At 49.4% G+C, this 26,254-nt stretch overlaps 12 protein-coding genes across 12 annotated transcripts; 8 read left to right on the forward strand and 4 right to left on the reverse strand.

The window, feature by feature from the left end:
- Positions 1-646: 646 nt before the first annotated feature.
- N7509_009446 (Zn(II)2Cys6 transcription factor) lies at positions 647-2,784 on the forward strand (the record flags this gene model as incomplete). The annotated part of the gene is made up of 2 exons (XM_056634083.1): positions 647-712; positions 760-2,784. 2 exons carry the CDS (start codon positions 647-649, stop codon positions 2,782-2,784), a joined length of 2,091 nt encoding a protein of 696 aa, XP_056484703.1.
- A 494-nt stretch (positions 2,785-3,278) lies between these two features.
- Positions 3,279-4,097, forward strand: N7509_009447 (SDR family NAD(P)-dependent oxidoreductase; the record flags this gene model as incomplete). Its single annotated transcript, XM_056634084.1, has 1 exon — positions 3,279-4,097. One exon carries the CDS (start codon positions 3,279-3,281, stop codon positions 4,095-4,097), a length of 819 nt encoding a protein of 272 aa, XP_056484704.1.
- Positions 4,098-4,721: 624 nt separating this feature from the next.
- Positions 4,722-5,672, forward strand: N7509_009448 (Dyp-type peroxidase; the record flags this gene model as incomplete). Its single annotated transcript, XM_056634085.1, has 1 exon — positions 4,722-5,672. The coding sequence occupies one exon, from the start codon at positions 4,722-4,724 to the stop codon at positions 5,670-5,672; it is 951 nt and encodes a 316-aa protein (XP_056484705.1).
- Positions 5,673-5,811: 139 nt separating this feature from the next.
- N7509_009449 (flavin-containing monooxygenase) lies at positions 5,812-7,509 on the reverse strand (the record flags this gene model as incomplete). The annotated part of the gene is made up of 1 exon (XM_056634086.1): positions 5,812-7,509. The coding sequence occupies one exon, from the start codon at positions 7,507-7,509 to the stop codon at positions 5,812-5,814; it is 1,698 nt and encodes a 565-aa protein (XP_056484706.1).
- Positions 7,510-9,316: 1,807 nt separating this feature from the next.
- Positions 9,317-10,759, forward strand: N7509_009450 (uncharacterized protein; the record flags this gene model as incomplete). The annotated part of the gene is made up of 1 exon (XM_056634087.1): positions 9,317-10,759. One exon carries the CDS (start codon positions 9,317-9,319, stop codon positions 10,757-10,759), a length of 1,443 nt encoding a protein of 480 aa, XP_056484707.1.
- A 278-nt stretch (positions 10,760-11,037) lies between these two features.
- N7509_009451 (uncharacterized protein) lies at positions 11,038-11,943 on the forward strand (the record flags this gene model as incomplete). The annotated part of the gene is made up of 1 exon (XM_056634088.1): positions 11,038-11,943. The coding sequence occupies one exon, from the start codon at positions 11,038-11,040 to the stop codon at positions 11,941-11,943; it is 906 nt and encodes a 301-aa protein (XP_056484708.1).
- A 1,194-nt stretch (positions 11,944-13,137) lies between these two features.
- On the reverse strand, positions 13,138-15,533 carry N7509_009452 (fungal specific transcription factor domain-containing protein; the record flags this gene model as incomplete). The annotated part of the gene is made up of 7 exons (XM_056634089.1): positions 13,138-13,624; positions 13,677-13,777; positions 13,845-14,397; positions 14,455-14,897; positions 14,975-15,104; positions 15,157-15,348; positions 15,406-15,533. 7 exons carry the CDS (start codon positions 15,531-15,533, stop codon positions 13,138-13,140), a joined length of 2,034 nt encoding a protein of 677 aa, XP_056484709.1.
- Positions 15,534-16,468: 935 nt separating this feature from the next.
- On the forward strand, positions 16,469-18,434 carry N7509_009453 (sugar porter family MFS transporter; the record flags this gene model as incomplete). The annotated part of the gene is made up of 8 exons (XM_056634090.1): positions 16,469-16,839; positions 16,904-16,985; positions 17,038-17,297; positions 17,359-17,506; positions 17,557-17,867; positions 17,926-17,937; positions 18,003-18,135; positions 18,189-18,434. 8 exons carry the CDS (start codon positions 16,469-16,471, stop codon positions 18,432-18,434), a joined length of 1,563 nt encoding a protein of 520 aa, XP_056484710.1.
- Positions 18,435-19,138: 704 nt separating this feature from the next.
- On the forward strand, positions 19,139-19,918 carry N7509_009454 (Alkaline phosphatase-like alpha/beta/alpha; the record flags this gene model as incomplete). Its single annotated transcript, XM_056634091.1, has 1 exon — positions 19,139-19,918. One exon carries the CDS (start codon positions 19,139-19,141, stop codon positions 19,916-19,918), a length of 780 nt encoding a protein of 259 aa, XP_056484711.1.
- A 41-nt stretch (positions 19,919-19,959) lies between these two features.
- On the forward strand, positions 19,960-20,604 carry N7509_009455 (Alkaline phosphatase-like alpha/beta/alpha; the record flags this gene model as incomplete). The annotated part of the gene is made up of 1 exon (XM_056634092.1): positions 19,960-20,604. The coding sequence occupies one exon, from the start codon at positions 19,960-19,962 to the stop codon at positions 20,602-20,604; it is 645 nt and encodes a 214-aa protein (XP_056484712.1).
- Positions 20,605-20,979: 375 nt separating this feature from the next.
- N7509_009456 (uncharacterized protein) lies at positions 20,980-22,782 on the reverse strand (the record flags this gene model as incomplete). The annotated part of the gene is made up of 1 exon (XM_056634093.1): positions 20,980-22,782. The coding sequence occupies one exon, from the start codon at positions 22,780-22,782 to the stop codon at positions 20,980-20,982; it is 1,803 nt and encodes a 600-aa protein (XP_056484713.1).
- Positions 22,783-23,611: 829 nt separating this feature from the next.
- On the reverse strand, positions 23,612-26,135 carry N7509_009457 (putative ATP-dependent RNA helicase (Hrh1); the record flags this gene model as incomplete). The annotated part of the gene is made up of 3 exons (XM_056634094.1): positions 23,612-23,947; positions 24,020-25,401; positions 25,448-26,135. 3 exons carry the CDS (start codon positions 26,133-26,135, stop codon positions 23,612-23,614), a joined length of 2,406 nt encoding a protein of 801 aa, XP_056484714.1.
- Between the last annotated feature and the right edge of the window lie 119 nt (positions 26,136-26,254).

Here is a 26,254-nt window from a genome sequence, read left to right on the forward strand (position 1 = left end):
CTTCTTTGGCTGCTCGCAGGCATGCAGGGACCCGGTATACACTTGTTGACGATGAAACACATAGTTATGTCGATTGTGTTGGTGACTTGACGTTGGATTTCGGAGAGTCTTCATTGATCAGGCAAAAGCCCAATCGATTTTTGCGAGCCTGGAGGTAGCTTCATTCTAGTGGGTCTCATTGACGTTGGCCTCGCTCGTGCAGCGGCGATTGTGATGTGTCATGAGAAAAGGAAAAGTTGGCTGGTTGAATTGGAAATTCAAGTACTAGTGGATATGTTTGACACTCGTCACTCTGTCATGATAATTGCCGATATCGGTGCAAAGGATTCTGGAAGACTAGAAATTATTATTCAATTCTGCTAGATAGAGGAGATCCAGATAGAATCTCTATCTATCAATACCCCGCGGCCTTGCGGGGAGATCGACATGCCTGGTCATGTGTATAGATACAAGGCGAGCAAGTCTCGACGAAGAGGCAAGTATCCGCGCACCAATTATCTCATCAGCACTGACTGGCAAAAGAGGCAAGCATTGCCTATCGCCCCACATGATCTGAATCCCCCGCAAACTCAACCGCAAACCTGCTCGGAGACATCCCGATGATATTCTGCAGCTTGTACAATGCATCTCAACACCTGAATTGACCATGTCGAATGGTCTTGGTCGTGCAGAGCTGGGATCGCACACGCGTTCGTTTACAGGATGTTCAACGGTATGGCACCCACGAGTAAACAGGAATCATCGCTCTAACTTATCCAGTGCCGAAGCCGCCATGTCAAATGCGACGAAGGCCGACCGACCTGTTCTATGTGCACATACTTCGGCTTGAAATGTGCTGGCTATAAAAAAGATATCTTCTTTGACTCCAAAAACCCTGACAGCCGGATTCGCTTTCGCCGACCATTGTTTACGGAGGAGGAACGCATTCATATGAGCGAGTGGCTGGTATCAGCCGCGCCGCCGAAATCGACGCATAAGCTTTTAGCACAAATCGACGAAGAGTGCGAGAATGCAGCCGTGTCGGAGGAAGTTGAAATATCCTATGGACCGTTTGGGGCATTTCGAGCGCAACCGCCTCAAACAGTCCAAGTTGCCTCTCCATCTCCGTGCGACCGACCACCACCTGCCGAGGGATCAGATACAACGACAGAATTGAGTCCCCCAGAAGATGTGATACCGATGATAGATCCGTTTCCGGCTGCATCTGGCATTTCGGCGTGGTCTCCAGGCTTTATGCAATCGATTCTGGGGCAGCCTGACGGAGATCCGAGCTCCTCGTCCCCAGATCTTTTGGATATGATCATGGACCAAGTTCCTTTTGATAACCACACTATAGATCCAGCCGACTGTCAACTAACTTCCATAATATCAGACTCATATTGCAATCCTCCCATCTCTCCTCCTTCTCTTATTCATGTGCCGGGTGGGACCGGTGCCCTTCCACAAGACGCGGTTTTTCTCCTAAAACATTATTCTTCCACCGTTATCAGTCTGATGACACCCGTCAGACATAAGAAGACACCATGGCATGTCCTTTTCATCCCGCATGCGAAAGACTGCCTTGCCGCACTCGCACTGGGCGAGGAACTAAATCATGCCAGTCTATGCGCATTCTATGGCACACTGGCTACCAGTGCTTTTAGCCTCGGTGGTGTCTCCCGATCTCAGTCATGGCTTGATCAAGGACATCAATATCTGCGTCAAGCACAGGAGCATGCCCGAAAGATGCTTATGGCTGCCTACAACATCCCCAAGCCGGCCAAATACAAGTCGACATTAATGGCTCTACTTACTATGGTGCAGCTGTCAAATTTCTGTGGAAATCGAAACGAAGCGGAAGGGTACTTCTTGGAAGCGGAAAAATTCATTCGCTTGAAGGGGCTGAAGCGGAAGAAGTCGCGAAAAGTGCGACTTCTACATCACTGCTACGTCTTTGAGCGGATGTTCCACGAGAGCATCTTTCTTGGTGGGGCAAATTCAAATCAACGAAGACACATACGTCGAGCTATTGAGTCTAGTGGACTTGCTCCGGCAAGTGTTGATGGATTGTCTTTCCGTCTCTATAAGTACAATAATTTGCACCAAGAGATGTTGCGCGTCAGAGGCAGGGAAGAGGGAGAAAATGATCTCCACCTCGAGCGACCTGGAACATTCTCAGCAACACTATACCCAGAGATATTTGGAATTCCAGAAACTTGGATGATTCTCTTATCGATGATTATTCGACTCGGAACCGAGAAAGATGCCGCAGAACAGCAGAACAATCCGAACGAGTTAAACCTCAAAGATTTCATCGGTCGTGCAAAGGCACTTGAAGACTATATTAATCACCTTGAAAGGCCAAGCCAAATTGCACCTGGTCTTGGCACCCATCAGTCGTCCGTCGATCAGCATATTCTGGAAAATATGCTCGAGGCCATGCGGCAGGCCTTGGCTATTTACTTCTATCGCCGAATTTACGATCTGGATGCATCGATGCTGCAAAAAAAAGTAGCTGATGTACGTGACTGCCTACTCCAATGTGAATATGCCGATTCGAGCGTGGTGCACGGCTCCGCTGGCTTCATCTGGCCAGCATTTATTGCAGCCTGCGAAGCAGAAGATCCCAAGGTACAGGAATCGTTTTCTGCTTGGTTTGAGGTTTCAGCACAGCGCAGTGGGCTTTCATCCTTTGCTCAAACCCAGGCTTCGATTGAAAAAGTATGGGAGGAGAAACGCAGCTCAAATGGTAGTAGCACGACTTGGGTCGATTTAATGAAGAGGTCGGTAGCTTTACAACAATGATAGTGGTTACTAGGGATTAGAACTCTTCCTACACTTAGAATTGTAAATTTATTTGATACTTAAATTGAACTCAAAACCAATGATCGTGTTCCACGAAATATGCCCAGGTTATACGTCAAAAATTTGTTTGTCTTCTCTCAGTCCAGTAATGTGACTACCATCCTAACCGCGCTTCCCCGCAGTATTTACTTTTTTTTTAAGACCTTTTTCGAGCGAACGGCGTGTCACCTGGTACACCTGCCGACTGCCTAATTTATTGGATCCCGATAAAGCAATGATAGGTGGAGATAGGCCAAGATTCCACGGCCCTGTGGTGGCTGCAAATTAAGGAAGGCTTCCCCGACAAACCCCACATTGGAGTAGAGGAGTATGGGAGCTCTCCTCATTACTTATTATCAGCAGCCCACCAGAAATTAAGAGAGGAAAAAGATTTATCTCGTCCAAATCTTCTCGTTTCTTCTCAATTATCCCTCTTCTTCATCCTCACACCTAAAATGGATGTTCCCGGCATCGCGTTGGTCACAGGCAGTGCCTCTGGTATTGGTCGTGCCTGTGCACTCGGACTGATTAGAGATGGAGTTTCTGGAATTGCCCTCCTAGACCTGAACCAACAAGCATTGGAGCAAATCAAGACCGAAATTGAAGCAAAGCAACAAGAACTCCGCCACACTCGCCCTGCCCGAGTCGAAATCTTCCCTACAGACGTCGGAAATGAAGCACGCGTGAATGAGGTCGTCGAGACCGTCGCAAGAACATTCGGACGTATTGACTACGTCGTAAATGCTGCTGGAGTTGCCATGAAACACCCCGGAGGCACAGCGTTTGTGGAAACCGCCGACTGGGACCGTATCCTGAACATCAACCTGAATGGCACATTCTTTATCCTCCGAGCTGCCGCCAAGATCATGCTGAAGCAAGAGCCTATCCGATCAACCATTGATGGTCGAGCTCTGTCGAGGGGCTCGATTGTCAACTTCTCCTCTATTCAGGGTGTGGTTGGAATCCCGTTGTCAACGGCCTACACAGTTTCGAAGCATGCCATTATTGGTCTCACAAGGACGGCCTCTGAGGACTATGCAAAGGATGGACTACGGATCAACGCAGTCTGCCCCGGTTATACAGAAACACCTCTGACTACGAAGTCTCCTCAGATCCTCCAGGCGATGATGGAGAGAATTGGGACAGCGGTGCCGATGGAGCGGATGGGCCGACCGGAGGAGATCGCAGATGGTGTGATTTACCTATGTGGTGGAAGGAGCTCCTTTGTGACTGGAACTGCCTTGATGGTGGATGGCGGATATACACAGCGCTAAAGATTCAATGTCAGATTGCTAGATTCGAATGATTAAATGACCGTGTCAAATTGAATATACTATCTTCACTTGGTTTTGCATTATTCTTAGACGCCCTGAGACATTTAGTAAAGGGAACGGAAGAGTATCAATATTTACCTGGAAATTAGCTCCGGTTTTTATTTTATTTTAAAAAATTATAGGGGTTAAATGCCTTTATAGTGTTGGCACCGCTTCCGGATGTGTGACCTCATCACCCGTCCAAAGCCGTCATCATCGACTACATTACTATGTTATGTGGAGGGAGGGCCAATGGTTCCGACCAATAGAGAAATACTTTTAAATAATCAATGGGGCCTCAAGCGATTTTGCAAATTTATAAGACGTGGGATAGTGATTGTCGTTTCACGATTCGCCCCGACAACGATGCGCAGTGCTAGAATTGGACCATTGACTTTTCTCAAAATCACCCGCCAACCATTATCCGTCCTACGAGTGCAAATGAGCCATACCGGGAGAAGTCCGGCTTCCACATTACTTAAAGCTTTGCAACGACCTGTTTCATCCCAAGCTAAGCAACGAATAAGCCCCGCACAGCACCAAAACAGTCATCCCCAAGGAATAAACCGATTATCGAAGGCCAATATGAGCAACCAACGGGTACCAATTGAACCACAGCGAGTCGACGCTCCTCTTACTCAGTCGGCAACGTTCCTGGTTGTGACTGCGACGAAGAAGCCAGATTCAATCAACACAATCCGTTCAACGCTTGCCGGTCTAGATAGTCTAGCGAAAAATGTCTCTATTCGAGACCTGAGTGCGCGATTCGCATGCACAGTCGGGATAGGCAGTGACATATGGGATGATCTCACAAGCCTCCCCCGTCCTGCAGAACTGCACTCTTTCCGTGAGGTGAAAGGCGAGAAGCATATCGCAGTCTCTACGCCTGGCGACTTGTTATTCCATATTCGTTCCGAGCGGCGGGATATCTGCTTCGAGTTCGAACGCCAATTGATGAACCAACTTGGCGATGCCGTCTCAGTAGTCGATGAGACAGTCGGCTTCCGATACTTCGACGTGCGTGATCTGTTGGGATTTGTTGACGGCACGGCAAATCCCGTCGGTCCATCGGTGCCAGCTTCCGTTCTAGTCGCCGGAGAAGATACATCTGCAGAAGGCGGAAGCTATATAGTTGTGCAAAAATATACACATGATCTGTCTGGATGGGGACACCTTTCTACCGAGCAGCAGGAGAAAATTATCGGTCGGACGAAGATTGATAATGTCGAGTTGGATGATGCTGAGTCCGGTCAGCGATCGCATAAGACGTTGAACACAATCGAATATGAAAATGGGGATGAGCATGACATTTTGCGCGATAATATGCCGTTTGGATCTCCAGGCTCTGCGGAATTTGGAACATACTTTATTGGGTATACTCGACGATTGTGGGTGATTGAGAAGATGCTGGAGCGAATGTTCGTCGGAGACCCGCCAGGATTGCACGATCGTATTCTGGATTTCTCGAAACCATTAACGGGGACAACATTTTTTGCCCCATCGGCAAGTTTCCTAGCGAATCTTGACTCGGAGTGAAAGTCTAGGGGCAGATGTCAATGAAGCTAGGGTGACGAGCAAAAGCTACTACTACCACTTGCCGATGCTTTTAGGGCGAAATACACGAAAAAGTAAATGGTAGAAGAAATTTATTTTCAATCAAAGAGCTATACAATATCTAAATTCTAGCAAGCACTTGTGGCTGGTCGGTCTTGAAGTTGAATCCCTTCCAACCCTTCTCCTTGCACTCGGCGCATCTGCGGCGGTACTCAGCTGCGTGGCCAGAGTACCTAGCAACACTGCGAACAGTCTTTCCTTTAATGTTTTTGTTCACACCGGTCATCCAGCTGTCAACCTCGTTGGACAAGGATCCTTTGCTGCATTCCACTACATGCTCTGTCCACTCCTCGACAGCTCTCTCTGTCGGCTCCACATATGTATAGTTGTTATCCTTGCAGTGTTGGAGAAGATCGGACACCACTGCAACGGCGTGCTCGATAGTCCGAGGAGCGTTTCCAAATGGCTGGTGAGGGCCGAGAACCATAAACATATTGGGCATGGAATTAGCCGTCAAACCGAGATAGGTGCGTGGTCGGTGGTCGACCCAAATAGCCTGAGAGCTTTGCTGGGAGTCGCTGCTACCGACAAGGGGTCGGCCATCCTTGGCGCGCCATTCGATAGCGCTAAAGGCACCGGTAATGGCATCAAATCCAGTCGCGTAAATAAGTACGTCGAGATCATGGTGTTTGCCATCATTGGTTCTGATGCCGGTTTCGGTGATGCTCTCAACAGGTGTCTGCTGCAAGTCCACGAGATGAACATTCGGTTTATTGTAGACATCAAAATACCCGCTTTCTAGAGGAACTCGCCGAGTGCCGAAGCCATGGTTCTTAGGGATCAGGCTGTCCGCAACCCTTGGGTCGTGCACACGTTGGCGGATCTTGTCTGCGATGAAATCCGAGTAGAGCTTGTTGGCTTGCCTGTCGGTGTATGTGTCGCTGAAAGCACCCAGCCACTTGGCGAAGCCTGGTTTGGCATATATCTCCTCCCAAAGAGCGTATCGCTCCTCCTTGGATACCTCCATTGATTTCCGAGGGTCAGCCTGGTGCATAAAGCACCCTGGGGTCTCGGCACAGAGCTGAAAGATATCATCATAGTTTTCCCAGTGTATCTTCATTTGCTCAAGACTGATTGACTCGTTTCGAAGAGGGGCGGACCAGTTTGCCGTTCTTTGAAAAACAGTCAACGATTTCACACTAGGCTCCTTAGAGACTGCTGTGATTGTTTGAATGCCCGTAGCGCCTGTTCCGATGACACCGATGCGCTTGTTGGCAAAGTCACGCGACATATTGAAATTCTTTGGCCACCGAGAAGTATGGAAAGATTCGCCTTTGAAGCTTTCGACACCAGGAATCGCCGGAAGCTGAGGCTTAGAGAGGAAGCCCATGCAACTAACGAAGAAGCGACATTGGTACTGAGCCCCAGTTTCATCGGTGAAGAGCCACTTTCGGCTATTTTCCTGCCAGTGGGCTGACTTGATGCTTGTTTGGAATTGGATATGCTTTGCGAGATCGTGCTTTTCGGAGATGCGCTCGACGTAGCGGAGGATTTCCGACGCGGGGGCAAACGACTCCTTCCAGTGCCATTCGTCGCGTAGCTCTTTGTCAAAGGAGAAGGCGTAAGACAAAGACTCCGAGTCAACGCGAGCACCAGGGTAGCGATTCCAGTACCAAGTTCCACCGACGCTTTCAGCGGCCTCTAGCACGCGAATGCGCCACGAAGGGAAGCGCTTTCGCAAGTGATAAAGACTGCAGACTCCAGAAAGACCGGCACCGATGATAATGACATCGTAGTTCTCGACGTTGGTGGAACCCATGGCGAAGACCTGATGGAATGATGGTTTGGGATTACTTTGGGAGTAGCTGATAGTAGTATCTGCTGTCTTTATAGACCACAGATACCAACGTTCCCGCCATGCTGTCGTACATGGCGGAGTAAAGGGTGGAGTCGGAAGATTGACAAGGATCGGCGAGACCTTCCTGGCGACTGGGCTAAAACTGCCCAGGTGTACATACTACTATGTACTATGTACTATGTACTGTAAATATCTCTTGCCAATCGCCTGCGCGGTCGTTCTTCCCCGCAGGTGTCCACTCCACGTGACGGCAAGACTTTCCTAAATCAACATCAATCGATAAGGAAGGTGATGTTAAGGTCACCTTCAGTCAGTCTACTTTCTATCTCATGGGATAGACGGGGAACCTTAGGAACCATGCGTCAACACCTCTTATCTGATAAGTGGTTTTTCCCGGTCGGGCTCCGGGGCAGATGGAAGAGGACGAGAGCGAAGCTATCTACCAAAAGGGGAACCCCAACCTGTGGATGCCTGAGGATGCTTGAGGCTGTGAATGCCCCAGGCATCACACCTCAACATCAGCAGCTCAGCTTATCTGGCTATGAACCTCCAGAGGCGCAACTACCAATGACCCAGGTGGAAATTTCGCATGAAAGGGTGCTTTTTCACAAATCCTCGTCACCACCCTTTCAACTAGCAGTTTGGTTTGGTTCCATATCAGTACAGATCAGTATTCTGACAATCTGTTGGAAATCCGCTCTTTTTCGATATTCACTATTCTGTCAACTGAACACCTTCTAGCCTTCGAGATACCCTGGAAGGAAGCGACGATCAAAGAAAATTTATTAGAGATCGCCAATTCTCTCTTTGGGGATCGGGAAAGATGTGAGCACCTGGGCACAGACCCATCACCCGGACAAAGCAGCCTTGGGAATGATATCCTGAACAGCCAGAACTGGCATAGTTACAATTTCGTTGGAAATATTTCATGAGTCTGAAACCAAAATCCAATTGAATAAAAAAAAAAAAACATGCCGCGGAAATTACCCCGCCAGCTTATAGTACGTAGAAAAGAGTGATACCCTGAAGAGTGCTCTTTCTCCTTGACAGACAGAATCTCAAAACCCACAAAGTTCACACCAGCTTATTCACATTCCTAATTAACCGAGATATCACCCCGGTCTGACCCTACTTCAAAGGGCCAGACAATCAAAGAGACGAAAAGCGATAAGTGTTACACATATTTTGATGAGTGGCTTTGTGACGCGAGTCAGCACTAGATTCAACCGGATTTGTGTTCCCATCGGTAGCTTCTTTTAGCCAAACAACCTTGGAAAGTCCTTGCATAATCCCAGGGCCGATATATTTGCCACATCACTCTTTATAAGCATGCTCTGCCGGCTCCTCGAGAAATTGAAAATATTATCTCAATATTGAGCATCGGAAAACACACCATACAGCTTGAAAGCATTTTGCTATAAAACTTAACAAACTCTCAATATCTTGTTTCAAAAAAGGCTTCAAAATGTCATCACTCGATAGCATACAGGCAGCTTTGGTAGGGGCAAACCCGAGCTTAAACGAACAGGAGAGAACCAAATTTGATGAGCGAAGGGATGTATTTGAGCTCATCAAATACATCGAATTGCCTTGGCCTGAAAACTGGCTTAGGTGCTGGGGCCACAAGGTTTTGGCCATGGATGATTCATGTATCGGAAGGCTTAGAACAATCGGACTTTGGCTCGAAATGTTGACCCGGAATTTGCCATTTCTTCCATCAACCACCAGAGATCATGTCAAAATGAAAGAAAGGTTCTTTACGACGATAATGAAATCCCTCGAAACTGGATCATTGACTCCCATCCGACAACGCCCGTGGTTGGATATACCGAGTCCGGCAAACCTTGCAGAGTTCAAGAAAGGACGGGACATCCAAAAGCTATATTCTTTATATTCTTCGGACATATTGTTTTCCTACGCCGGACTACACGATATTTGGCGAGAGAGAGAGGAGCAAATCAAGGACACGTGGAAGAACCTCGCCACAGAGGAACGAGAAAGATTGCTAAATACATGGGAGGGAATAAATCTTCGGCATAGAGAAGACTTTCTAGGCATTCTACAGCATGGCGCAGACCAAAAAGTCAGTCTCGCTGTGGCGAGGGCCAGGGACCCGCCAACACCCCTCCAGGATGGCAAATTAAGTTGGCCAAATATCAGCATAGAGGATTTGCAGAGAGGAGATGTCTTGCTTAAATTCATCGAGGCCCGAGCAACTATGGAGCCCTTCTATTATGTGTGGGAAGATGCCCAATCCGTCGCTCCCGGGCTTGCGATGCAGTGGATGGAGAAATTGCCGGCAGAGTACGTCATGGCTTTTCCACAGATTATGAATCCTCGTAATTACGGAGAAATGGTAAACATACATCTGTTGGCAGAAAAATGCTCGACGCTTAATCAAGAGGTGTTTGGAGGAAACACTCCAATTGAATTCCGCGGTAACCTAGAACGGCTTCTCTTTGGAAAAGATGCAGAAGAGGGGGTCTCTATGATGAAATCACAGGCACATGTGTACTTATTCCTGCATCATATGTGTCATTCAATTGTCGACTACGAACCATTGGGCCTACTGAGTGAAAGCGAGGGCGAGCAATCACAAAACAACGAGGATGAAGACCTGGACCCACTAGTTCGCTTACTCATGGAGCATGAGTATAGTCGTCCTGGCAGTGCTGATATGAATGCAATGTTGGATTTAATTTCAGCGAAGATCCGTGAAAGAGAAGACACAATAATGTCAATGAGAACAGACCCAGCTTTCTTTGAGACTCTTCTTGGGCAGACTGAAGACCTCCATCCAGAAAAGGTCTGGGTTTCTGGCAAGGGCCATAATAAGATGAACAGTGATGCTCACGAAAGACTCCTTAGAGAGAGCATAAGGCCTATGTTTTTTCGGGTACTTGGTGATTATACGGCATGGAGTGAGATACACAGTCGCTTTCTGGACGTGAGGAATATTATGGAAATCTATTCAGAGCAACTAAAAAACAGCAAAGGCCGACCAGAGGAGCTAATTCCTACTTCTGTCAGGGATCGCTGTAGGGAACTGATAGGTATACTCGAATATCAAATGATTCAAGGATTAGAAAGCTTTGCTCAGGACCTCGCCGCATGTCCGCTCTATCGTCATGCATTCACTCGAAGCAAGTCCAAGAATAATGTAACTGGCAGGTTTGACATTCATTTACGTGCCACGACATGGGGGGGATAAGAAAACATTGGATACCCTTCTACTGATAGCCCACCACCTACTCGGCGACAAGGAGACCTCCACCGAGACGCACGCACTCAAAAGGCTGTGGGGTCTGACCATAAAAGAGATAATCTGGTACTTTAAAATAATGGAAGAGCGGACTGAAAAGAAGATGGCAGCGAAAATATCTCCTCTTTTGAGAGGGAGGCTGTCTTATCTCTCGGTTTTGGGAGCCTGTTGGGTTCAGATCTATCAATTCCAGCCCTGGGCCACAAATTTCGATTTCAGGTTAGCGGATGGCCCAGGGGTCCCGGGGTGAGGAAATCGATCATGCGAAAGAGAAAATCGCAGCCATTGAAAGATCTTTGGAGCAGGTTCCACTGGAAGCCATTGCAGGCGACTTTGGTTTTGGCGGTTTAGCTAAATTATTTGACGGTGAACCAACAGAGGCCAACACCCAAGAGCGCCAAAAGGCCGAGGCAGAGCTCGAGAAGATCTGGAATGCCGTGGACCAGTCTCTGAAGAAGACTGACATTTTGACTTCGCTGCGGGAAATTCTTGATCGAGAAAAAGACAGGACACCCAATTGGCCAACTCTATCTCCACGCACATCGCCAACAGCAGGTCCATCGTCTCAGATAGCACCAACTGGAACAGGGAAATCACGACCAGGCAAGCGTCCTTCTGATGAAGCTCATCTAGATGATGTCTCAGATGATGAATTGGAACCCCCTGGGAAAGGTAAAGGGAAAGAGAAAGAAAAAGAAAGACGCAAGGGCAAGGCAACAGACGAGCCCAGAAAGAAGGTTAAAACGCGACCGGAACATCCACCAAAGGCGTATCAGGCACCACAGAAGCCGGAGGAACCAGAAGAAAAACCAACTCGACAATTCTCAATGCCTAAAAGGGATATAAGCACGTTGAAATACTTGTTTTTCGAACGTGGTGTACGGGTCGCTCGTGGTGGAGTGGATTGGACTGATTTTAAGCATGCGATGGGTAGTCTCGGCTTCAGACTCACGTCTTTGACTGGGTCAGCGCATGCCTTAAAGCCACCAAAGGAGTGGAGGATGAAGACTATAATTGTCCACTCTCCCCACCCAAGTACCAGTCTCAGTTTCAGAGAGGCTCGTGACGTTGGCAAGCGTTTAACCAATAATTATGGGTTAACGGCAAAAAGCTTCATCGCAAGGGGCTTATAATTGTGAGAAGTTACGGCAAAAGGTTCGAGGGCCCCGTAGCTTAACTCCTTATATTGAAACTACTATTCTATGTTGTTCTTTTCTCTTTTCATGTTGTTGATTTCCTAGTCCCGTTTTTGTTTTTTTCTTTTTCATGATCTCTGTTATTTGGGTAGTTAGTTATAGTAGTCCCTTTTGTTTGTTCCCTCCTCCGTTATGATGGGTATCTTATTCTATTTACTATCAATCGTACCCTGAGGTTCTAATACTTTGCGAGTCCTTCTTTCTGACCTCACAATTCATGTCCTAATATCCCAACGGTAAAAGAGAGATTTTTGTCCTTGAAACTATCATAGTTCTTGATATGTGCAGCCTCAGGGATCCTAGATCGTACTTCTGTTGTTTTTGGGCTCTCTCCTAGGTATTCCAGTAATTCGTTCGTATCCAACGCCCTTCTTGGTTCTAAGGCCATTTGATAATATGGGAAACCGAGTATATCAATGACCTTGTGAGATTTTGCAGTCATGTATGCGATTCAATCAATTGGGCCTGGTCGGGAACGAATGATGACAGATACAAGGTAATATTTAAAGAATCTCGGACCCAGGAACTATGGAGCGCCGTAGCTGGGAATTGAATTTCGTGATATCAGAAATCAGGGAATCTACGTACGGCAGCCGATAGCCGCCATGTTGCAATAATTAGTAATTCACCCTACCGCTCACCTGGCCTAGGTGATTACCTTAACCTGGACACTCTTTTATTTACAAGTGCGGTCGCGCTCAAAAGGATTCTTATGAACAAGCAATACAGTTACAGTATAACTAATGCTTCCTGTATACAGAAGGTACGTAGCCGAGCGCTTATCTTTTGTATACAAAAGGCTAGCCTAGTAGCTACCGAGCACTACTCTTTATATTAAAAAGTAAGCGGGTGATAACCACCGAATACTAATTTATCGTATACAAAAAGCGAGCAGATGATAGCCGCTGAGCGCTACTTTTTGTATCCAAAACCGATTATGACGGCTACTGAGTAGATCTACCCGTGTGAATACAGTACACCCTATAATTCCATAATTATTGCAACATGGCGGCTATCGGCTGCCGTATCTACGGCACAAGTTTATTTGAGATGGGCTCATCAGGCTGAGCTTCTGTTTTATTCGATGGTAGGTGGTATATTTAGCGTCGTTTCACGTAACACATGGGTCCATTAAAACGGAAAGAGAAACGGATCCACCCCGGATTGGCCATCTGTCAAATATTCCGCGGTCCATGGTGCGATGCCTCCGTCTAGTATGTCCATGACGGCTAAATCGCCCGGGTCCCAAGTTCCACCAAGGCCAGCGGCCATGGGAACTAAGTTCGCCATTGCTAGTGATGGGTCTTCCCTATGTTGTGGCAGGTAGAAATTCTCCATACCCTGGTAAATATTTGAACTAGGAATTTCGTTGAGCGTCTGGCCTGAAGTTGGAGAAGGGATGTGTGGAACATCGACTCTTGACTGATCACGATGACGAGTCCGGCCAAGGCGTGAGCGTGTCGCCGCGGGTGATGCAGTGTTTTGAGTAGATGGGGAATTTGATGCAGACGATTGTACGCCTTTCTCGTGCAGGGCTGTTCGTGCCATTCGGTAGATAGCAAGTGGATTTAGCACGTTTTCTGGGGATTCTTGCATTGGGGATCCTTGAGCGGAGGGTCTGAAGAGTGCAAGTTAGCAAAGAATATTTGGAAAGCTGGAGCTCAACATACGCTGCCTCGGTTTCGTTGGGAGCTCGGGGAGCAGAAATAGCACCGTGAGACATCTGGGGCTGAATGCCAGCAGCAATCATCATCTTAAGGACAGACAAGTACTGACAATTATGTGATTAGCAGATTGTTTTAGAGGTGCAGTGTGTACCTCTGGGCCATTTAGCTTACACAATGTTCTGCAGTTGCAACCATAGGTCTCATTTGTAGTAGTCCTTCAAGGTTTCGTTGTGCCAAGGCTATTGTGTTGTCGACTTCTCTCTGGTCTAGTGTGCGTGAGCGTTCGTTTAGCTTCAAGTAGTAAAGCATGACCTTGGTGCTGTCATGGGCAATTATGCAGAGCCAAGTATCCGCAAGCACCTTAATTCCGTGTCTGAATGCCTCAGATAGGATGGTAGACACCTCCCGGGCATTATCAAAGCAAGCTCTGCGGCAATTGTCCAGAAACTCTTGTTGTTCAGGAGGAAAATCGATGTCTTTCTGTATTCGGAACAGAATTGGCATTCCGATACGGTATAGATCAACCAATGTTTGATGAAAAGTGCACCAGAGTAGTGTCAACGCGCCAAGTTGAGATGATTCTTTGCGAGCATATATGGCGCCCGGACTCCACGTCAGGCTCTGCGGGAGTGACCGGCGCCATGCGTCAAATTCGGCTGACAGCAATAGAAATTCGGAGCGAGGTTGCCAGGGGGGCTCCGAGGTATCCAGATGCTTGACATATCTAGGATTAAATCAGCTATCAGTTCATAGCATCAGGGATTATGAAAAAGAAGCTCACCGCAATACCTTCTTCCGACTGCTCACAAGACGAATGAAGTATGACTCTATTCCCATATTTTGAGACGGGTCTGGAGGAATCTGATTCTCGGAAACGAAGTTTAAGACTTTGCCAGCATCGAGCGTTTCTGTGATGCAAGGGACACCCAGGATAAAGTTATGACTGTGGCATGGTAGCTGGATTTTGACATCTCGATCTTCCAGTAGAGTGAGTTGATTAACGCCACTGCCTACCCAACTGTCCATGACATAACAACTCCACATTAAACGACGTCGTGCTTCGTTGACGACAGGTGATGAGTCTGACTTTGAACAAAGCACGTCGGCCGAGCTTTCCAGATTTAATTGTAATGCTTGTGACATTCGGGCGGTCATCCCGCTGAGCATGAATGCGCTCGCATAGCTTCCGATTCGAAGATCGTGGTCATAGAGAAGAATTGCTGTCTGCAAAGTTTCGGGTTTGAAGTATTAGTTTGACGTCTTTCATAAAGAATCTCCTTTAAGTATATGGAGATACTGACCATCAACTTTTCAATGGAAAGGTCATCTAGGTCGACAAATATTCGAGCTTTGGCGATCTTGGCCCATTGATTTCCGGCGGTCAGCATTAGCTCAGGAGACAATTGAGGCGCATAATTCAAAGCAATAAATCTGTTAAGTTGGTTAAATCGGGCATCTTGGTGCAGGTTCTGCGACAACGTACTTCGCACCAAGCGCACATATCACGTGGAGCAATGATTCTTCGTCACGGAACGATCCAACATCCTCATCTATTCGTTGCATGAATGAAGGCTTATGCACAAATCCAAAACACCGCAGTGGATGGATGTGAGAGAAGTATTCTTCGATCAAGGCCCAAAGTTTGTTACCGTCGGGAAGTTCCGGGGTATAAAGCCTTTTGGATGTCAGTCATGGCGCCAGTAGTGTGATTATTTCCAAAGCGAAGAATTACCAAGACCAAGGGGTTTCGGCTGAGCTCTCGGAGCCATGAGTAAGATTTGACGCCGAAGATAAGGTATTTCCCGCGAGTTGTCCAGTAGAATTGGCCGCCGCTTGATCATCCCGTTGTTCCGAGCCCATAGACCTGTTCCCCTTGAGATCGCGCGGTTTTGCTCGGGATGATAAATGCAATCCACGCCCTTACGAGAGCAACGGTCACAACAAGTACCACCTGTACACCTTGATTTTGCATAGCGACAAGGTAAGCAGGACTTGGCTACCCGTTGCCGCACTGTTCCGGCCTGAGTGAATTCGGCATCACGGATCGATGCTTTACGAGTCCCTGGGTGGGATTGGTGGCCTCGACCAGGTGGCCCAGGGCAATCTAGCTTCAGACGCTCGCAATGTAGACAAACCGGCCATCTCTCGTCACATTTTACCTTTCTGGCACGGCAGAGTGTACATCCTATGAAACAAGATTAGAACGGATAGAACTATACTCTAGAGGCTGGACCATGTGGCATCCACCAATGACAAACCTGATCGAGACCTTCGAGGACCAGCAGCACTCGTCTCCTGCAAGGAAGGATTCGGACTGTCATCTCCACTTGGCGACATGATTTGTCCGGGGAATGCAGAGAAGAATGCAAGAAGAAGCGGCTCTCGCACGGCAGTCGGCTACACCCAGGGCGGTGGGGCCCGGCAGATTCGGCCTCGTATCGCCACGGCAAGCTTTGGAACGCCTCTTTTTTTTCTTCACTAAAAAAAAGTGGAATGTCCGATCGCCCATAGCTTGTGGAGTTTGCGCCTTGGATGGCACCATCCGCCATTCAGTTGACGAACGGGCTGTGACAAGTGCAAAATACGACCCTCAGTCGGTTGCCGGCCCTCGTCGGATGTCGGCTACAGATCTTCTGCCATTCGTCTTTTAGCTTGCACTTCTTGCTGAGTTCGAGATCGGGTGGAGTACATAAAAATCCGGGGCCCCGGACATACAACTTGCTTTGTTTGTTCAGCATTTCACCAGCTTCCTTTTTTTGTTTCTCTCTGACTGGAAGAATTCATCCCTGTTCACCATGGGCAAGCTTCCGAGCTTCAGCAATGTCTACTTGATCAGTGGACTGACAACCATCGGAGGCCTTATTCAGGGCTTCGATGTGTCGAGTATGTCTGCTATCATTGGTACCAATCAGTATAAGGAGTACTTCCATAAACCTAATGCAGTCTTGCAGGGTGGAATTACTGCAAGTATGGCAGGTGGTTCTTTACTCGGCTCATTGGTTTCCTCGTGGACCAGTGATCGTTTTGGCCGCCGTGATTCTCTGTTTATCGCGTGCATCATCTGGTTGATTGGGTCTACGCTGATGTGTGCTGTTCAAAATGTGCCTATGTTGATTGTTGCCCGGATCATCAATGGCTTCTCTGTCGGCATGCTCACTAGTCAAGGGTAAACATAGTTGCCCCCGCCGTACAAACCATCTTGAATTCGCCACTGACGCACTTTCGAATAGTCCTATCCTGATAGCTGAAATCAGCCTTCCTCACCAACGAGGCCGTCTCCTTTCTTTGCAACAATGGATGATTACTTGGGGTGTAGGTTATCACATCGACTCCGGCCTTTGTATCCGATGCTGACCGTCGCCAGATCATGATAATGTACTTTATCAGCTACGGCGCATCTTTCATGGGAAATAATGGTGTATTCCGTCTGCCCTGGGCTATTCAGATGCTGCCAGCAATCCTGCTGCTATTTTGCCTTCCCTTGATGCCGCGGTCCCCTCGTTGGTTAGCGGCACAAGATCGTTGGGAGGAAGCAGTCGAGGTTCTTGCGAGGCTACACGCCAAGGGCAATACTTCGGACCCTATCGTCATCGCACAAACTACCGAGATTCGGGAGAAGATTGAGTAAGTCCTTCCTTTTCCCTCTTGCATAGCGTTTTCAGCACTGATTGGTTTTCTCTCATAGGGCGGAAAATAAATACCAGAGCACGTCGTGGATGGAGCTGTTCAACTCTCGCAACATCATTCGTGTTCACTGTGGAATTTTCACTCACGTATGGTCCCAATTGTCCGGAACCAACGCTCTGATGTATTACATTGTGTATATATTCCAGGTAAGTTCAAAAAACTCCCCAAATTTTGAATCGACGCTAATAAAGACAAGATGGCTGGTTTATCTGGAAACAACACTCTCGTCTCCGCCTCTATCCAGTATATTATTAACGTTGTCATGACCCTACCGGCTCTGATCTTCATCGATAAGCTTCCTCGCCGCCAGCTGTTTATCTTTGGGGCCCTTGGTATGGCTGTCTTTCAGTTCACACAGGCCGGTATCATGGCCACCTATGGTCACTATGTTCCAGGTGGCTTGCCTGGGTCGCCTACTGTCACCTGGAAAGTTACGAACCCGAAAGCTTCGAAGGCGCTCATTGCTTGTTCATACTTGTTCATCGCAACATATGCGCCCACATGGGGGTGAGTCATCTCCACCAATGTTTCCAATATCGCACAAGCTAACAGATATCAACTCTAGTCCACTCGGGTGGTTCGTGAATCTCAAGACAAAGTCCCCCGTATTCTTATCTCAATTACTGACCAATCTCAATATAGGGCTTACCCTCCGGAAATCATTCCCCTCTACATCCGTAGCAAGGCTGTCTCCCTTTCCACCTTTTTCAACTGGGGATGCAACTTCGCCCTCACATTTTTCACCCCGCCTGGGTTTCAAAACATCCAGTGGAAGGTAATTTCGCCCCACGGCTCGTCTATTCTCATGACATCTCTGACAACGCGCAGCTGTATTGTATCTTCGGCACTTTCTGCCTTCTCGCCGCCCTGCACGTCTTCTTCCTTTTCCAGGAAACATGCGGCAAGTCTTTGGAAGAAATTGACGACGTTTTCAACAATCAGAGCATCTGGGCCTTCAAGGCTAAGAAGGAGCCTAGTCGGTTTGTCACTGATATTGAGCAAGCGAAGGAAGATCTTGATGCCGGGAAGATCGATATTAATCATGTCGAGGCTGAGAAGTCTTCAACTGTATAATAGGTCCATTTAATTTGATCCTTTCAAACCGAAAATACTGCAACTAGTATTTAATAATCACAAATTTCTTTTTAATCGAACATTTCAAGGTCCTAGCCGAGTTATCACTGCACTAGTCCTTGAGTCAGTAGATAACTGATGTATCTTTCCCACTGGCATGAATAATGTGCATTTGGGTATTCAGAAACGGTACAACATAAAGTACACGGGTTTTATCACTAAGTCAAACCTCTTTTCCATGAGTTAATCAACTTGAAACATAAATGGCTCTTACTCCGTCTCGACATCTCACTTTGGAGTTTGCGCAAAGAGGGTCCGAATCTATGAGTCTTTCGGTATCCACTGGGATGTCCCGGCCGCAACAGTCATCTGTCTACCACCGCGCCACTCGAAGCAACCATTCGGTGCCACATGTTTCCACAATTATTGACTAAGATTATATCGCGAAATAAGGTCACAAGATGGCGCAAAGCATAATCAACCCCACAAAACGCCCCAACACCCGACATCCGAAGCGACATCCATGCCTGTCCCAAGTGCGTCTGTATAGCCGACACCCGGCAGCACCAGCATCATAGATAAGAAACGTCGCGCAGAAGCCCAGTCTATAATTCTAGCTCAAGATCAATCACATATAACACGTGTGATTGGCCTCTTGCAAGAAAACTCATCAATTTCATTCAGAGCACACCATTCCCACCAAGATGGCGAAGCAAAATATACTCCTCATGGTCGCCGACGATCTAGGCAAGCAACTGGGCTGCTATGGAAACACCAAGATCCAAACGCCCAACCTGGACCAACTCGCCGCTGAAGGAACAAGATTTGACCAGGCGTATACCAGTACCGCCTCCTGCAGCGCCAGTCGCTCGGTCATTTACACCGGACTGCACACCCACCAGAATGGCCAGTATGGACTGCACAATGGTAGACATCACTTCACGACTTTCGACCATGTGGAAACGGCACCAGCCCTGTTCTCTCAGCATGGTTATACAACCGGTCTAATCGGCAAGGTCCACGTCGGTCCATCATCCGTCTATCCATGGGATATGCGCGCGGAGAGTGACAGCCGGGATGTCGCCAAAGTAGCAGACCAAGCCTCGGCCTTCTTCCAAGACTGCAAGAAGGACGAGAAACCTTTCTTCCTAACGATCGGATACATCGACCCGCACCGAGACCTCACACGTTCTGGCTTCGGTAATATGGAAGACTATGACCCGCGCGTGAAGAAAACCCCCTACAAGAGTGAAGACGTCGCCGTCGAACCATTCGTGAACGACCTTCCGGGCGTCCGATTCGAGTTCGCAGAGTACTACCAGTCCATTTCACGACTGGACCAAGGCGTGGGCATGGTCCTGGACGAACTGAAAAAGAACGGCTTAACAGACGACACGCTGATCATCTTTATGAGCGATAATGGGCCTCCATTCATCAATTCCAAAACAACCCTCTACGACGCAGGCGTTTGTCTCCCCTGTTAATGAAATGTCCCGGATCACCACCCTCGATTCAAAACCCAAATATGGTCTCCTACGTCGATATCCTACCAACTCTACTAGACTGGTCTTCGCACCCGTCAGCACCAACAAAGTCCACTCCCCACCCAACTCGAGTAGGCCGCTCCCTCCTGCCCATCCTATCGCAGTCCTCACTCCAAGATTCCTGGAAGCGAGTCTTCGGCTCCCACACCTTCCACGAAATAACAAACTACTGGCCAACACGCTTCATGCGCAATGACCGATTCAAATACCACCGCAATATCGCCTGGCGATTGGATTTCCCCTTCGCGGCTGATATATACGGCTCGTTGACTTGGGAGGATATTCGCAATTCAGACACCAAAATGATTGGATCTCGGCCTTTGAAGGATTATTTCTTTCGTCCTGCGGAGGAATTGTATGATGTGATTGCTGATCCGCATGAGGTGCGGAATCTTGCTCAGGATCCGGAGTATGCGGGTGTTTTGGAAGATATGCGGGTGCAGGTTGAGGCGTGGCAGCGGAGGACGGAGGATCCTTGGTTGTATCGGGATGGGGTGTCGATCTTGCTTGTTAGACATCATTTTGAGGGCGGACTTGAGGTTCCAGATCGGTTTGATTTTGATGAGAATTCGCCGCGGGGGAAGGGGCTGGGTAAGTTTGATGAGAAGGTTGCTTGGGGGGGCTGAAGTTCAGAAGTACTAGTAAGGTCCGACTTGAAGGTTCTTCCCAGTCAAAGGGGGATCTGGGAGTCATTGTGTATACATTTATATGGTTTTGTCCAGTGGGGGATTCCAAGATAGTTGACAAGATAAGTATAAAACAGAGATGAGAGTACCAAGCCCGAACATGAACATGAACATGCAAACGCCAAACTCAGATATAAACAAAGCCATGCAAGAACAGAGATGGCCAAAAAAATAATCAAAAAATCTTCATCCATCATCTCCGTCAAAATGTCGTTTCTTCAGACGTTATGTAAATTTCCAATGCTATAACACCAATCCAATGGTACAGTGCAAGGAGTATACCATGATACACTGAGGGGAGTTAAATGAAGCTCATCACACTTCACCCCACGCCCCAAGTCCAGCTCCAACCCCAATCCCAATCGCACTGCCACTATCCACGCTTCCACCAATATCCCAGTAGTTCCGGCTAGACCCGGTCAGCGTGCGCCGACTGGATAAAGCAGAGAGTTTGGCACTCTGGCTAGCACAGCTGGAACTCGGCCTCCTCATATGCGGGCGAAGAAGAGGCGACGAGACACCCGCAGGCCCAGAGATACCGGAATACTGAGATGCACGGCGCGGCTGATTTTGAGAGCGTGAGTGTGCGCGAGCCACGAGCGGGTGATGTTGGCGGATCATTGCAGCGCGACGGGAGGCGTCTTGCGTGTGGCGGGGAGGTTGAGTGGGCGTGTACTTGTCACTTGGCATGTAGCCGCGACGACTAAAGCGGGTGCGAAGGTAGCGGAAGACCATCATGACATCCAGGCCGCGCTCCCAGTACTCTTGTTCCTGGTGGATGCGGGTTGATTCGGAGACGGGGTCTGCGCCTGGACCTGCTGGGTCGTCGTCTTCGATTCCCCAGTGTGCTTCGTGCTCGCGGTTTGCGTCGCGGAGTGTCGGGATAAAGTGCGGCGAGGGCATGGAGTCTGCTGTGGTGGGTTCGGTGGAAAGTTGAACGGTGGACTGGGTGTTTCGTTGGGCGGAGCTGCTCTCGGCGAGCCTATCTAGTGACATGCCTGCATATTCACTGGAGATGCTCTTCGTCATTTGGTAATAGCTTGTGAATGCGCCCGGGTGCTCGCAGAGCTGGTGGACTAGCATACCCAGCTCGCGGGTGATGCGTTGCAAGACATGGCTCTGCCAGAGAGGGGAGTCTGCGTGCTCCGGTTCTGCCTCACGAGCCAGCACAGTTTCCATATCCAGCTCTTCTGAGTGTTTGGAGGAGGCTTGGTCGTCTTGCGGTAGGGATTCTCCAAATATGACGCTCAATAGCTCATCATCGATACCGATGAGGTCTCGAATGACTCTTCTAGTGATGCGACGCCAGAACGACTCGTCCATTTCCTTGATATCCTTGATATCACTGACCTCCTCATCTGCCTGAGATGAGGCGATCACCTCCGAATGGGCCTCCACGATTCGCGCAGGTGAGAGATCCTCCACGGACCTCGGAATGCTAAATTGCGAGGCCCGGCTGCCCCGGCGTCGACGTGTCTCCCGCTGAATCTCCTGTAGCAGGGCCCGACTCTGATCCATCCGCCACTGCTCGATGCGCTGCCATCGATCGCGCTCGACATCCGCTTCCCCTTCATCGACAGTATCGAGGTGTCGCTGAACACTGGAATGACGACGATGACGAGAGAAGGACTGTCGTCGGTGTGGATTATACTGCTCATGCTGCCACAGTTGGTCTTGGGCTAACTGGCTCGAAGCCTGGAAGCTCCCCAGACCATCATGGGCCGGGAGGAGAGCTGGCTGCCCTTGATCCACCCGTGCGGGGGGTGTGGGGGACAAAGATGGGGCGCGGAAAGCATGCAGCCCATCGTCCAAGCTGTCCAGCTCCGTACCATCCTCGTCGAGCTGGTCATCTAGTGCTTCAGCTCCCTCGGCATCAATCTCTGGACCGGCAGCGGATTGTGTTGCAGTGCCCAGGGAGTCGAAGTCACTTAGATGTGTGCGTGTTCTATCTGTGGAAGTCGTGTGCGTACGAGCGGTCGGGGAGAAGAGAACCCATTGTGCTGTATCTTCCTCTTGCTGCTCTGTTGGGGAGGGAGGGATATCAAGGGGAGACGGGCGCTGGGGAGTCGAGTAGGAAGTCCGTCGTCGCGGCGCCTGCGCTGGAACGCGGAAGGCCATGGTGATCGATATGGAGGATCCGGGCTTTAGGGCCAGATAAGCGGACTAGTTGAATCAAGGAGAATGACGTGGGAGATCCCCGCTATGAAAGACCGCACGGGCGGTCAGAAGCGGAGGATCAGTCAAGTAGAAGGGGGAATGTGTTGAATGAGTTGGGCAGAGAGAAGGGGTAAAGGTAAAGGTAAAGGGTTGGGACAATATGGAAGTACAAGGAAACAGGGGAGGAGGGAAATAAACTTGTAAGGTTGGTGGATGATGCGTTGATAAAGTGAAAGTCGAAGAGTGGAGGCTTTCCTAAGGTTGCCCGTGTGGAGTCCCGGATGATGCAAGATGCGGTATCGGACCACTCCAGTATAACAGGGTACAACTGTCGAGAAAAGATTCAAGTTGGGCTGTTTACAGTGCTTAAGGGGGAAATCAACGAAAAGATATCATCATCTCAGCCTGATAACGCGAGGAACACTCCTGGCCAATGTGACTGCTCGCGTGTGATGGCCTCGCTGCCCTGCGCACCACCCCAATTGGGACTAGACAAGTCTGACGTGGAGAGATTGTGGCGACGGATCGACCAAGTATGTCGATCGTTTCATCCTGACCGACGTTGACCGACGTTGACCGACGTTTGCCTCCTGTTGGGGCTGGAGGGGGATGCAAGGTGGTCTACGCTCAGATACCAGGAACAAACAGGAACAGGAAGAGGCTGAGGTAAGGTATCGTCTACGGCTATAATGTGTAGATTCGATAGAATACAGGCACTCGCTCACTTATCGGGGTATATACTGCTACTCCTCCTATCGACAACTCGACCAAAGTGGTCTGACCATGGACTTTAACCACTGGCAGCCAAGGCCTCCCCAACCCAATCCATCTGCACGGCGCTAACTCCGCGTGCGTAGGTGCGATTTGTAAATACAAACTCGTTATACATAATCGCCTCAACCTTCTTGCCAAATAGTACACTAGACGGGTGGATTGCAACGGTCTGGTTGCCAACCACTGTCCGGTAGCTGCCATCCGGCACTAGACGAGCGGTGTTGGTTGCAAAGCCACCAAGGAAGCTTTGCAGGATGAGAATCGGCGAGGGGTCCGGGAAGTGGTCATTTCTTTGGTCGGCCGGCAGCATTTTAGCCTGTCGGCATTGCGTGCGCAGTTGCTTGCGGACGTCCTAAGTGAAGCGGGCGGGTTAGCGTCGACCCTTTCCTCTCGAATCAACAAATGACACAGAATGAATACATACCATGACAGACTGCATCGCCCGATGCGAGACCAGATGCCGCTCTGCCCACGCTTTCCGATCAGCGTTCTCGGCTGCGTAGGCACGCACCGTCGCTAACATTGTCAGATGATCACCCTCGCGTCGGTAAAGATCGCGTCGGGCCGTCTCGGCGGCTTCCTTCTTTTCTTCCGAGTTGGCGTTTAGGAAGATATTCTCCACACTAAGACATGAGATGATGTCGATGACATCTGTCAGGCAATCGCCGCCATGTTCCGCTGCCGCGAGAAGTACACGTCCCAGCGTTGGTGTCAGCGGCAACTTGGCGATGTGTTGGCCAATCTTGCTAATCGAGCCAGTGTCATCAAGGGCTTGGATATTGAGAAGTTGGAGGAGAGCTTTCTCAAGTGTCTCGCGTGGTGGGCGAGTGAGAAAGGGGAACCGGACAATGTCGTCGACGCCTCGCGCTTTCATGTTCAGGAGTGCCTGGCTCAGATCGCATCGCAGGATCTCGGGGGTATTGGTCTCGTCGAGGGTCAGATAGTCCTTTTCAGTATATAGACGGAAACACTGGCCGGCGGCTTCACGACCCGCACGACCCTTTCGCTGAATGGCCGCGGATTTGGAGATCGGCTTCACCAGCAAGGAATCCAGTCCCAGTCGCGACCGGAATTGCTTCACCTTTGCCTTTCCGCAATCCACCACAAATCGCACCCCCGAAACAGTGACGGACGTCTCAGCGATGTTAGTCGAGAGCACAATCTTTCGTGTGCGAGGTGGTGCGGGCATGAACACTCGCTGTTGAGCAGCTTGGGGGAGAGCTGCAAAGAGTGGAAGGACCAGGATCTTGGGTAGACCCGGATCCATGCCAATGGCGTATTCATTGACCAAATGTTCGAGGGCCTCGACGGTCTCTTGACCAGTCAGGAAGACCAGAATATCACCAGGCATGGGCTCCTTGTAATGGATCTGGAAGATCACCTTGAGAGCGGCGTCCACGAAATCATGCACGGGCTCGGGAGAGTAGATTGTTTTGACGGGAAATTGGCGACCCTTGATATGGCAAACCGAGATATCTTTGACCTTCTCGTCTTCCTTCTCAGCCTTCGCGGACCCGTTCTGTATGCGCTTTTGTTCCTCCACTTCCAGCTTGAATCCTTCTTGGAAGAAGCCCTGGAGACTTTCCATATCTGCCGTAGCACTCATAACCACCACCTTGAGCGGCACACCACCTCTGCCCTCTTTGTTTCCGGATACCAAATTGCGCAAAAATCCCGTCACCAGATCCACATTCACACCTCGTTCGTGGACCTCGTCAACCACGATCGCGCTGTACTTAGTGAGCCACGGGTCGTGGAGCATCTCCTGTAGCAGCATTCCCTCCGTCAAAAACTTGACCCGAAGTACTCGGCGAAGTCGACGTATCGAATCGTACCGAGTATCCAACCTTACTCGCCGGCGACGAAGAACCCAGCGGTGTCCCCATTTCCTCGGCCACACGGCGGGCAAGCGTGATGGCAGCGACTCGACGAGGCTGCGTGATAGCGATACAGCCACCAACCTTAACCAATTTCTCCGAGCCATCCTTCTTTGTAATTTTCGTATCGGTCGGTCGACACCAGAATTCATTGACCAAGAACTGCGGGATCTGCGTACTCTTTCCGCTACCCGTTTCACCGACCAGCAGCATCACATCTTGATCCCGGAGCTTCTGCCGTATCTCGTCGGCATGGCCGAAAATGGGGAGTTTCTTGCGTTGTTCGTAAAGGTTATTTGCCTTCTCGCGGAGGGAGGAGAAATTCGTCTTGGAATCTAAGGTCTTGGGTTTGGACTGGTATGTTGATTTGGGCTTTTGTTGGGATTTGCTGAGTGTTTGTTGCTGGACTATTTCGCCGTTGCGTTCCGCTGGCTCTGGTACGACCTTCTCAACCACTGGTGAGGGGGCTTTAACGGGTTCTTTGTGAATTGGTTCATGGTTGCGCGGTGGTTGTTCCTCGTCGGCGGGTTGGTCGCGCTTCCGCTTGCTGCGTTTTTTCTTCCGGCCGGCCTCCTCGGGCGCGGGGTCGGGAACAGCCTTTGAGACCTGCTGGGCAGGCTCGTTTTCGGCGTCGCCGAAGTACGTCTTCAGCCGCTCCGGCATTGTGGGTGTGAATAATTGGCAAAGGTTCAAGTTGGAGGCTGCGATCCCATCGAAAAATCCAAATTTCCGTTGTTATCGATAAGGAAGGCTTGGCACCCGGACCCATGGAAATTATTGTG

This window comes from Penicillium cosmopolitanum (assembly GCF_028827165.1).
Source record: "Penicillium cosmopolitanum strain IBT 29677 chromosome Unknown utg000009l:1.0-9042332.0:1.0-9050551.0, whole genome shotgun sequence".
Classification (NCBI taxonomy): domain Eukaryota; kingdom Fungi; phylum Ascomycota; class Eurotiomycetes; order Eurotiales; family Aspergillaceae; genus Penicillium; species Penicillium cosmopolitanum.